The sequence below is a fragment of the Ranitomeya imitator genome, chromosome 5 (genome assembly GCF_032444005.1).
Source record: "Ranitomeya imitator isolate aRanImi1 chromosome 5, aRanImi1.pri, whole genome shotgun sequence".
Classification (NCBI taxonomy): Eukaryota; Metazoa; Chordata; class Amphibia; order Anura; family Dendrobatidae; genus Ranitomeya; species Ranitomeya imitator.
In genome coordinates, this window is record NC_091286.1 from 22,297,032 (window position 1) to 22,309,470 (window position 12,439).

The 12,439-nt window shown below is 45.1% G+C and overlaps 1 protein-coding gene across 1 annotated transcript in view; it reads left to right on the forward strand.

Annotated features, from left to right (window-relative positions):
• The window catches only part of ITPKB (inositol-trisphosphate 3-kinase B), a 94,757-nt gene that overhangs the window by 64,538 nt on the left and 17,780 nt on the right, over positions 1–12,439 (forward strand). The window contains exons 3-4 of the mRNA XM_069768398.1: positions 6,855–6,954; positions 7,814–8,027. Coding sequence (XP_069624499.1) covers positions 6,855–6,954; positions 7,814–8,027 — 314 coding nt within the window. The remainder of the gene's footprint in view (positions 1–6,854; positions 6,955–7,813; positions 8,028–12,439) is intronic.

Genomic DNA, 12,439 nt, shown 5'->3' on the forward strand with positions numbered 1-12,439 from the left:
GAATCGCTGATGTGAAAGTCGCCTTTTGCAGCAGATCCGGCAGCTTTTCTGCATCTGCCGTGTAACGGATCACTTACAGCAACACTGCGTTCGGCCTCATTCATTCCCTATGGGATTTGCGGCACTTGCTGTGATCTGGCAAATGCGGTATCATACCTCCCAACTTTTGAAGAAGGGAAAGAGGTGTAAAGTTTGTGGCGCGCGTAGTGCGCCGTGGCAAATTTTAGGCCACGCCTCTGACCACACCCATTTCACAACTAGTCACACCCATATCCACGTCCCAACCACACCCATTTAGCACTGCTGATCGCACTGTTTCATAAACAATAATTATAAACAAAAAAATATGGCCACACAGTGCTCCATACTGTATAATGGCCACACATGATGCTCAATACTGTATAATGGCCACACATGATGCTCAATACTGTATAATGGCCACACATGATGCTCAATACTGTATAATGGCCACACAGTGCTCCATACTGTATAATGGCTATGCAGTGCTCCACATACTATATAATGACCCTACATGATGCTCCATACTGTATAATGACCCTACATGATGCTCCATACTGTATAATGGCCACACATGATGCTCCATACTGTATAATAGCCCTACATGATGCTCTATACTGTATAATGACCTCACATGATGCTCAATACTGTATAATGGCCACACAGTGCTCCATACTGTATAATGGCCACACATGATGCTCCATAGTGTATAATGACCCCACATGATGCTCAATACTGTATAATGGCCACACATGATGCTCTATACTGTATAATGGCCACACATGATGCTCTATACTGTATAATGGCCACACACAGTTCTCCATACTTTATAATGACCCCACATGATGCTCCATACTGTATAATGGCCACACATGATGTTCCATACTGTATAATGGCTGCACACAGTTCTCCATACTGTATAATGATCCCACATGATGCTCCATACTGTATAATGACCCCACATGATGCTCCATACTGTATAATGGCCACACACAGTTCTCCATACTGTATAATGGCCACACATGATGCTCCATAGTGTATAATGACCCCACATGATGCTCAATACTGTATAATGGCCACACATGATGCTCCATACTGTATAATGACCACACATGATGCTCCATACTGTATAATGGCCACACATGATGCTCCATAGTGTATAATGACCCCACATGATGCTCAATACTGTATAATGGCCACACATGATGCTCAATACTGTATAATGACCACACATAATGCTCCATACTGTATAATGGCCGCACACAGTTCTCCATACTGTATAATGACCCCACATGATGCTCCATACTATATAATGGCCACACATGATGCTCCATACTGTATAATGGCCACACATGATGCTCCATACTGTATAATGCCTGCACACAGTTCTCCATACTGTATAATGACCCCACATTATGCTCAATACTGTATAATGGCCACACATGATGCTCCATACTGTATAATGACCCCACATGATGCTCAATACTGTATAATGCCCCCTCCCATCTTGTATGCATGGCTCATCTCCCTCCGTCCAGTATGCATGGCTCATATTCCCCCCCTCCTGTATGCATGGCTCATGAGTATGACGTCTTCAAGGAGGGAGGGTGGGAGGCAGGGAGGGGGCTGGGGGGCGGTCGGTCGGGAGGTGACCCAGGACTTAAATTTATAAAAGTGCCTAGTGGCAAATACAGCCCTGCATATTAGGCTATTTGTGCTTTGTATTCAGGCATTTTGGTACATTAGGCTGTTTATATTTTATTTTACTTCATTAATACTGTATTTTATGGACTTTCGACTGGACGTTAAGACTTCAATATTATATATTAGGTCATTTGTACTGTATACTTTGGTATTATGCTTATTACGTTATTTTTCTGTTTGCTGTAGCATTTATGTTCCTGTATGGTGTGCCATTTATCTATATATATAATTGTCTAAGGGTTTTTCCGTCTGTCTGTCTGTCTGTCTGTCTGTCTGTCTGTCCTGGAAATCCTGGCTCTCTGATTGGTCGAGGCCAACAGGCCTCGACCAATCAGAGATGGGCACAGCATCGACGTAGAAATCCCGCCAGGCCTCGACCAATCAGCAACGGGCACAGCGACGATGATGTCATAAAGGACGTAGACATCTCTGATTCAGCGACGGGCACAGTATCGACGTAGATGTCATAATGGTTGCCATGGCGACGATGATGTCATAAAGGTTGCCTCGACCAATCAGCGACGGGCACAGTCTGCCGCGAATTCTGGAATCATCATTGTACATATACTACGGGGACATGCATATTCTAGAATATCCGATGCGTTAGAATCGGGCCACAATCTAGTACTATATATTAGGCCATTTTTCCTTTATGTTGTGGCATTTATACTATATATTAGGCCATTTTTCCTTTATGTTGTGGCATTTATACTATATATTAGGCCATTTTTCCTTTATGTTGTGGCATTTATACTATATATTAGGCCATTTTTCCTTGATGTAGTGGCATTTATACTATATATTAGGCCATTTTTCCTTTATGTTGTGGCATTTATGCTGTATATTAGGCCATTTTTACTTTATGTAGTGGCATTTATACTATATATTAGGCCATTTTCCTTTATGTTGTGGCATTTATCTATATATATATATAATTGTCTAAGGGGTACTTCCGTCTGTCTGTCGGCAACTTCGGTCACGGAAATCCCACGTCGCTGATTGGTCTCGCCAGCTGCCTGTCATGGCTATACCGCGTGGGCAGTGTTATATACCGCGTGGGCTGCGTTATATACCGCGTGACTGCTATATACTACGTGGCCAGTGTTAGATACTATGTGGGCTGTATTATGTACTGCGTAGTCTGTGCTATATATTATGTGGCCACTGTTATATACTGCATGGCCTGTGTATACTACGTCGCCTGTGTTATATACTGCGTGCCTGCTATATACTGCGTGGGTTGTGTTATATACTATTTGGGCTGTGTTATATACTGCGTGGCCTGTATTAACGCATCGGGTATTCTACAATATGTATGTATGTATGTATATAGCAGCCACATAGTGTATAGCACAGGCCACGTAGTATTTGTCTGCTATATACTACATGGCTCCTATATACTACGTGTGTGGCTGCTATATACATACATATTCTAGAATACCTGATGCGTTAGAATCGGGCCACCATCTAGTACTTTATATTAGGCCATTTTTCTTTCATGTTGTGGCATTTATTCTGTATATTAGACCATTTTTCCTTTATGTTATTGCATTTATATTACCGTATATATTGGCCCATTTTTCCTTTATGTTGTGGCATTTATTCTGTATATTAGGCCATTTTTCCTTTATGTTGAGCCATTTATACTATATATTAGGCCATTTATCTTTTATGTTCTGGCATGTATGCTCTATATTAGGCCATTTTTCCTTTATGTTGTGGCGTTTATACTGTATATTAGGCAAATTTTCCTTTATGCTATAGCATTTATACTATATATTAGTAGTGCCATACATGGGCTATCCTCTCAGATTTTGTGGCTGTCTCAGGGCATGTCGAGCATGTCGATTGAGCACCCGCGATACTCGGTGCGAAGCCGAGTACTCGACGCCAACTCGACTAGCGAGCACTTTCGCTCATCACTGTGTATTAGGCCATTTTTGTTTCATGTTGTGCTATATTATATATTTAGAGATCGATCTTTATACTGTAAATATGGCCATTTTCTACTGTATATGAGGCGGTTTTATTGAATTCTGAGCTTTTCGTGACCGATACTCTATCCACAGCTGTGGATCATCGATACCATGATACTGTATATCCCATACGACTGTGCCGGCCGCTCGCTTCCTGCAGGCCGGAGGGGAATGGGGGAGAGTTCAGTATTCCCATCATGTCCTCCTACAAGATGCAGACTTTTGTTTCGCTGATGTTGAACTTTGAATAAAGAAAGCTGGAAGGTTTCTTTCTTTCTTTTTTACGTGCGACATCAGTGTCATTTTTGTGTTTTTTCTCCCGTTCAAGTTTTCTTCTTTTTACACTTACGAAATCGTACGTGAGGGTAACAGGGAGCGCTTAGTGTTACTTTTTATTTTAGGTACTCTGTAAATTATTAGTTAGGGCCGGCCTGGAGGACCCAATACTCATTGATTACAATGGCCACTGTGTAATACCTCATACCTCCTGTGGTGGCACTGCAGGGGATTTGCCTACTTACCACAGATTTACAGCCGATCACTGGGGATTCTAGCAGCCGAGGACATTCTGTGATCAGCTTCTGGTCAAAAGTGATTGTCAAATACAGTGATGGGCCCTTTATTTGTGCTGAGTGCGGAAGATAGAATCCCCAACAAATATTGACAGCCCATCAAAGGATCAACCATAGTACTGGAATCCCCTTTGAGTATCTTCATCTCTGTGGTGACATCTTCAGTCGTGATTTTCAGTCCACGTTGTTGACATTTTGTGACTTCATGTACAGATATTCTGTACATGGCGGAGGGCGATCGCAGAGCCCTAATAATTCCTCTGTAATTTGTTTAAAGCACCCGCAAAACACACAAATTTAATTTAAGTCATAAGTAATATGATGATTGTCTATCTATATATTTATCTACAATGCATTCCAAAAGTATTCATACCCCATTAAATGTTCTCCCATTTATTTACGTTACACCCACAAGCTTAAATGTATTTTATTGGGACTTTGTGTGATAACAATGCTAAGTAACAAGTATTTGTGAAGTGTTAAGGAAATTATACAAGGTTTTCTAATAATTAAAAAAATATTGATCTGAAAATTGTGTTGTGCATTTGCATTCATCCCCCTGTAGTCTGATACCCCTAGATAAAATCCTGAGTGACCAATTTCCTCCGGAAATCACATACCGTAATTAGTAAGCTGAGTCCACCTGGGTGTGATTTCTTCTCAGTATAACTACAGCTGTTCTGTGAAGGCCTCAGAGGTTTGTGTGAGAACATCAGGGATCAAACAGCATCAGGAAAACCAAGGAGCCCACCAGACAGGTCAGGGATAAAGTTGTGGAGAAGAGTAAAGCAGGGTTAGGTTATAAATTAGTAGCCCATCTCATGGAGCACTGTTCAATACATCACCCAAAAATGAAATGAGTATGGCACAACTGCAAACCTACCAAGACATGGTTGTCCACCTACACTGACATCCCAAGAAAGGAGAGCACTAATCAGCGAAGCAGCGAAGAAGCCCATGGTCACTCTGGAGGAGTTGCAGAGATACACAGCTCTGGGGGGGGAGAATATGTCCACAGGACAACTATTAGTCATACATGCCACAAATCTGGCCTTTATGGAAGAGTGGCAAGAAGAAAGCCATTTTTTAAAGCAAGCCATAAGAAATCCCATGGGAAGTTGGCAAAAAGCCATGCAGGGGACACAGCGAGCATGTGGAAGAAGGTGCTCTGCTCAGATGAGACCAAAGGAGAACTTTTTGGGCTAAATACAAAACGCTATGTGTGGCGGAAACCTAACACTGCACATCACCCTGAAAACACCATCCCCACTGTCATACATGGTGGCGGCAGCATCTGCTGTGGGGAGGCTTTTCTTCAGCAGGGGCAGGGAAGCAGGTCAGATTTGATGGGAAGATGGATGGCTCTAAATATACGGCAATCCTGGAGGGACACCTGATAGAGGCTGCAAAAGACTTGAGACTGGGACGTATATTCACCTTTCAGCAGGGCAACGACCCTAAGATCATGAGTAAGACTCCATAGTTGAAACGCGTTGATCGTCCTCACTGGTGTGCCATATGTTTGCTATGCAGATTTTTTGGAAGAACCTTATACTTTTATAGTTGTCCAATAAAGCTTTACAAAGTTTGAGCCGCCTCCGCGATCAGCTGGATAATTTCTCCTCTTGTTTTCAACGACCCTAAACAACCTGCCAGAACTACAATGGATGGTTTAGATCAAAGCATATTCATGTGTGTGAACGGCGCAGTCACAGTCCAGACCTGAATCCCATTGAGAATCTGTGACAAGATGTGAAAATTACTGATCATAGACGTCTCCATCCAATCTCACTGAGCGAGAGCGAGGGTGCAAAGAAGGGGCAAAATGTCACCTCTACATGTGCAAAGCTGGTAAGACAGACCCAGAGAGACTACAACAGCAAATACAGCGAAGGGTGGTCCTTCAAATTATTGATTCGGGAATGAATTTAAATGCACCTCACAATTGTCAGATTTATATTTTTCAATATTTAGAAAATCATGTATGATTTCCTTTACATGTCACAAATACTTGTTACTCAGTGTTGTTATCACAGACAATCCCAATAAAATACATTTATGGTAAGTTTGTGCGTGTAATATGAAAAAATTTAGAAAAGGTCGCACGGGGTATGAAGACTTTTTCAAGGCACTGTATCTACTGTATTTAAGATATTTCAGGATACGGGACATTATTGCAGGAATTGGTCAGGATGGGGGACATTATTACAGGAAAGGATTAGGATGGGGACATTATTACAGGATGGGGACATTATTACAGGAAGTGATTAAGATTGGGACATTATTACAGGATGGGGACATTATTACAGGATGGGGACATTATTACGGAATGTGTTCCAAGACAGGGGACATTATTACAGGACAAAGGACATTACTATGGAATAGGTGCCAGGACGAAGGACGTTATTATAGGACGAGGGACATTATTAGAGGATAGGTGCAAGGACGGAGGATATTTTTACACGATGGTTGCCAGATGTTATAACATATTCTAAAAATATACAAAAAATAAACAATATTAATAATAAAGAGAAGCATCAGACTCAGACCACTAACTTGATTTCTGATATTCTTTAATTTTCAGAGCAAATCATGGAGAAAAATCAAGAACATGGTCCATTGGTCGCCCTTCGTTATGTCATTCAAGAAGAAATATCCGTGGGTCCAGCTGGCGGGACATGCAGGTACCAGACAGATGCTGTGGCTGCCACCTAGTGGCCTGGATCTGGTGAAGTTAGCACCTATATGAGAATGCAATTGTTGGTGTTTTGGCCGGTGGCATTTATTGCCACCTCTAGTCTGTAGATCTTTCAGTGAGGAGGCTCCTCTAGTCTGTAGATCTTTCCGTGAGGAGGCTCCTCTAGTCTGTAGATCTTTCAGTGAGGAGGCTCCTCTAGTCCGTAGATCTTTCAGTGAGGAGGCTCCTCTAGTCCGTAGATCTTTCAGTGAGGAGGCTCCTCTAGTCTGTAGATCTTTCAGTGAGGAGGCTCCTCTAGTCTGTAGATCTTTCAGTGAGGAGGCTCCTCTAGTCTGTAGATCTTTCAGTGAGGAGGCTCCTCTAGTCTGTAGATCTTTCAGTGAGAAGGCTCCTCTAGTCTGTAGATCTTTCAGTGAGGAGGCTCCTCTAGTCTGTAGATCTTTCAGTGAGGAGGCTCCTCTAGTCCGTAGATCTTTCAGTGAGGAGGCTCCTCTAGTCTGTAGATCTTTCAGTGAGGAGGCTCCTCTAGTCTGTAGATCTTTCAGTGAGGAGGCTCCTCTAGTCTGTAGATCTTTCAGTGAGGAGGCTCCTCTAGTCTGTAGATCTTTCAGTGAGGAGGCTCCTGTAGTCTGTAGATCTTTTAGTGAGGAGGCTCCTCTAGTATGTAGATCTTTCAGTGAGGAGGCTCCTCTAGTCTGTAGATCTTTCAGTGAGGAGGCTCCTCTAGTCTGTAGATCTTTCAGTGAGGAGGCTTCTATTAGGTCAGGACAAACAATTGCATGCTAAAAGCTGGTTGCCCCCTGTTTACCCATAAGCTGAGAGGCTTCTTGTCCTTGAATCTACAGGTAGTTTTAAGGCAGCAGCCAATGGTAAAATCCTGAAGAAGCACTGTGACTGTGAGCAGCGGTGCCTGAGCCAGCTGATGAGCGACGTCCTGAGGCCGTATGTACCCACTTATCACGGGGACGTGCTGAAAGACGGGGAGAAATACAACCAGATGGAAGATCTGCTCTCCGAGTTCGACAGCCCCTGTGTCATGGATTGCAAGATGGGCGTGAGGTGAGATTTATGTCCATGAGGGACCCATAATGAGTGATACGTGGAGGAGAGCAGTCACCAGGACATGAGGGGGTCTGTACAATGTCCTATCTAAGTGGAACAGGGGGGCAAACCTGGAAAATGTAAGTGATCCTTCAAAAATAAGGGGATGAATAAGGTATCGCCACCTCAACCCCTCCTTACTAGTCAGAGCTCTTGGGAAATGGGTCTCCTCTGACGTCTAAACTCAGACCTCTTAAACTCATGCAGACCCCAGACTGCACCCCCTAAATAAATGTATGCATACCCAAGACTGGACCACCAAAACTAATATAGATCCCAGATTCTCTAAATACAAAGTGGAGACCAGATCCTCTAAATATATACAGACAACCTAAAAAATATAGATGCCAGATAACACTCCCTAAACTAATACAGACCCCAAGCCAGACCCCCTAAACAAATGCAGATTTTAAACCTGAAAAGAGGTCTGGATACACATGATGAGAGCATTATACTGCCTCTGTACAAATCCCTAGTTAGACCGCACATGGAGTACTGTGTCCAGTTTTGGGCACCGGTGCTCAGGAAGGATATAATGGAACTAGAGAGAGTACAAAGGAGGGCAACAAAATTAATAAAGGGGATGGGAGAACTACAATACCCAGATAGATTAGCGAAATTAGGATTATTTAGTCTAGAAAAAAGACGACTGAGGGGCGATCTAATAACCATGTATAAGTATATAAGGGGACAATACAAATATCTCGCTGAGGATCTGTTTATACCAAGGAAGGTGACGGGCACAAGGGGGCATTCTTTGCGTCTGGAGGAGAGAAGGTTTTTCCACCAACATAGAAGAGGATTCTTTACTGTTAGGGCAGTGAGAATCTGGAATTGCTTGCCTGAGGAGGTGGTGATGGCGAACTCAGTCGAGGGGTTCAAGAGAGGCCTGGATGTCTTCCTGGAGCAGAACAATATTGTATCATACAATTATTAGGTTCTGTAGAAGGACGTAGATCTGGGGATTTATTTTGATGGAATATAGGCTGAACTGGATGGACAAATGTCTATTTTCGGCCTTACTAACTATGTTACTATGTTACTATGTAAACCTGCCCTCTGAATACTTATGGACTATACACCAGACCCCCATACATACTCTCATACGCTCTTAAATAAGATTGAGTATGATACAGACCCCAAACAAGACCCCTAAATAGATACAGACGCTAGACCAGACCGGCAGACAAATACAGACCCCTAAATAAATACAAACCCCAAATCAGACCCCTAAATAAAGACTCTAGATGAGACCCCTAAACCATTACAGACCCCAGACCAGACCCCTAAACAAATACAGACCCCAAACCAGACCAAACAAATACAGACACCATATCTGACACCAAAATAAATACAGATCCCAAATAAGACCCCTAAATAGACAAAGACTGTAGACTAGACCCCTAAACAATTACAGACCCCAGACCAGACCCCTATTCAAATACAGACCCCAGACCAGACCCATAAACAAATACAGACCCCAGAACAAACCCCTAAATAAGTAGACCCCTAAATAATTACAGACCCAAGACCAGATCCCTAAACAAATAGACACCAGAGCCCTGAATGTACACAGACTCCCTGTAGCCAAGACCAGAACCCTTAAATAAATGTAGACTCCAGACCAGACCCCTAAATTCAATTCCCAGATCCGCTAAATAGATATCGTCCCTGGACCCCACTCCTAAATACATACTGACCCCCTAGATAAATTTGGACCCAAAACCAGACCCCTTAAATAAATAGATGCCAGACCAGAGCGTTAAATCAATGCAGCCCCCAGATCAGACCCCTACAAGTAACCCAAGTGTCAGACCTTCTATAGACCCCTCCTTCGAGCTCCGCTGCCCCCTCTTGGTCAGTAATAATAATAAATTTAATAATAATATATTTTCAGGACTTGTTTTCGGGTCTGAAAATCAGATGCTGGGAAAAATAATAGCAATGAGGGATAATTGAGTCAGCGGTCGGTCAGAGTCAAAGGAGAACAGAGACACATGGATATGATAGCTCATGACCGCAGAGATGCAGCCTTCCAGCATCCGAGGGGTTAAAGGAGCTGCCTAAAGCCAGATAGTGCGTGGGTGTACGCTGTATATAGATGGAAGGAAGCCCTGCTACATGTGTGTATGCTGACAGTGATAAGTGCAGCCGGAGCTCTGCCCCACAGCCACAGAGCCCCCGAAATACCCCACCCGAGGCAGGGACGGAGGGAGACGCTGGTGCTAGAAAAGGACATTATTCCTGGCATATTTGTTCATATGAGGGCTAAGAATTAATATTTGGATTCACATAGGGATACCGGTACTAGCCACACTGCCCCATAACATTACCAGCCACAGTGCCCCCATAACAGCCCCCATACAGCCATAGTGCCCCCATAACATATCCAGCCACAGTGCCCCATAACAGTTCCAGCCACAGTGTCCCATAACATATCCTGCCACAGCGCCCCATAACAGTTCCAGCCACAGTGTCCCCATAACAGTTCCAGCCAGTGTCCCCATAACAGTTCCAGCCACAGTGCCCCATAACAGATCCAGCCACAGTGCCCCATAACAGTACCAGCCACAGTGCCCCATAACAGATCCAGCCACAGTGCCCCATAACAGTACCAGCCACAGTGCCCCATAACAGTACCAGCCACAGTGCCCCATAACAGATCCAGCCACAGTGCCCCATAACAGTACCAGCCACAGTGCCCCATAACAGATCCAGCCACAGTGCCCCATAACAGTACCAGCCACAGTGCCCCATAACAGTACCAGCCACAGTGCCCCATAACAGATCCTGCCACAGTGCCCCATAACAGTACCAGCCACAGTGTCCCATAACAGTTCCAGCCACAGTGTCCCATAACAGATCCAGCCACAGTGTCCCCATAACAGATCCAGCCACAGTGTCCCCATAACAGTACCAGCCACAGTGCCCCATAACAGATCCAGCCACAGTGCCCCATAACAGTACCAGCCACAGTGCCCCATAACAGATCCAGCCACAGTGCCCCATAACAGTACCAGCCACAGTGCCCCATAACAGATCCAGCCACAGTGCCCCCATAACAGTTCCAGCCACAGTGCCCCATAACAGATCCAGCCACAGTGCCCCATAACAGTACCAGCCACAGTGCCCCATAACAGATCCAGCCACAGTGCCCCATAACAGTACCAGCCACAGTGCCCCGATAACAGTTCCAGCCACAGTGCCCCATAACAGATCCAGCCACAGTGTCCCCATAACAGTACCAGCCACAGTGCCCCATAACAGATCCAGCCACAGTGCCCCATAACAGTACCAGCCACAGTGCCCCCATAACAGTTCCAGCCACAGTGCCCCATAACAGATCCAGCCACAGTGCCCCATAACAGTACCAGCCACAGTGCCCCCATAACAGTTCCAGCCACAGTGCCCCATAACAGTTCCAGCCACAGTGCCCCATAACAGATCCAGCCACAGTGTCCCCATAACAGTACCAGCCACAGTGCCCCATAACAGATCCAGCCACAGTGCCCCATAACAGTACCAGCCACAGTGCCCCATAACAGATCCAGCCACAGTGCCCCCATAACAGTTCCAGCCACAGTGCCCCATAACAGATCCAGCCACAGTGCCCCATAACAGTACCAGCCACAGTGCCCCATAACAGATCCAGCCACAGTGCCCCATAACAGTACCAGCCACAGTGCCCCCATAACAGTTCCAGCCACAGTGCCCCATAACAGATCCAGCCACAGTGCCCCATAACAGTACCAGCCACAGTGCCCCATAACAGATCCAGCCACAGTGCCCCATAACAGTACCAGCCACAGTGCCCCCATAACAGTTCCAGCCACAGTGCCCCATAACAGATCCAGCCACAGTGCCCCATAACAGTACCAGCCACAGTGTCCCATAACAGATCCAGCCACAGTGTCCCCATAACAGTACCAGCCACAGTGCCCCCATAACAGTTCCAGCCACAGTGCCCCATAACAGATCCAGCCACAGTGCCCCATAACAGTACCAGCCACAGTGCCCCATAACAGATCCAGCCACAGTGCCCCATAACAGTACCAGCCACAGTGCCCCATAACAGATCCTGCCACAGTGCCCCATAACAGTACCAGCCACAGTGTCCCATAACAGTTCCAGCCACAGTGTCCCATAACAGATCCAGCCACAGTGTCCCCATAACAGTACCAGCCACAGTGCCCCCATAACAGTTCCAGCCACAGTGCCCCATAACAGATCCAGCCACAGTGCCCCATAACAGATCCAGCCATAGTAACCCAATACAGATCCAGCCATAATGTCCTCATAAGATCCAGCCATAGTTACTCCATAACAGATCCAGCCATAGTGCCCCCACAACATTTCCAGCCATAGTGCCC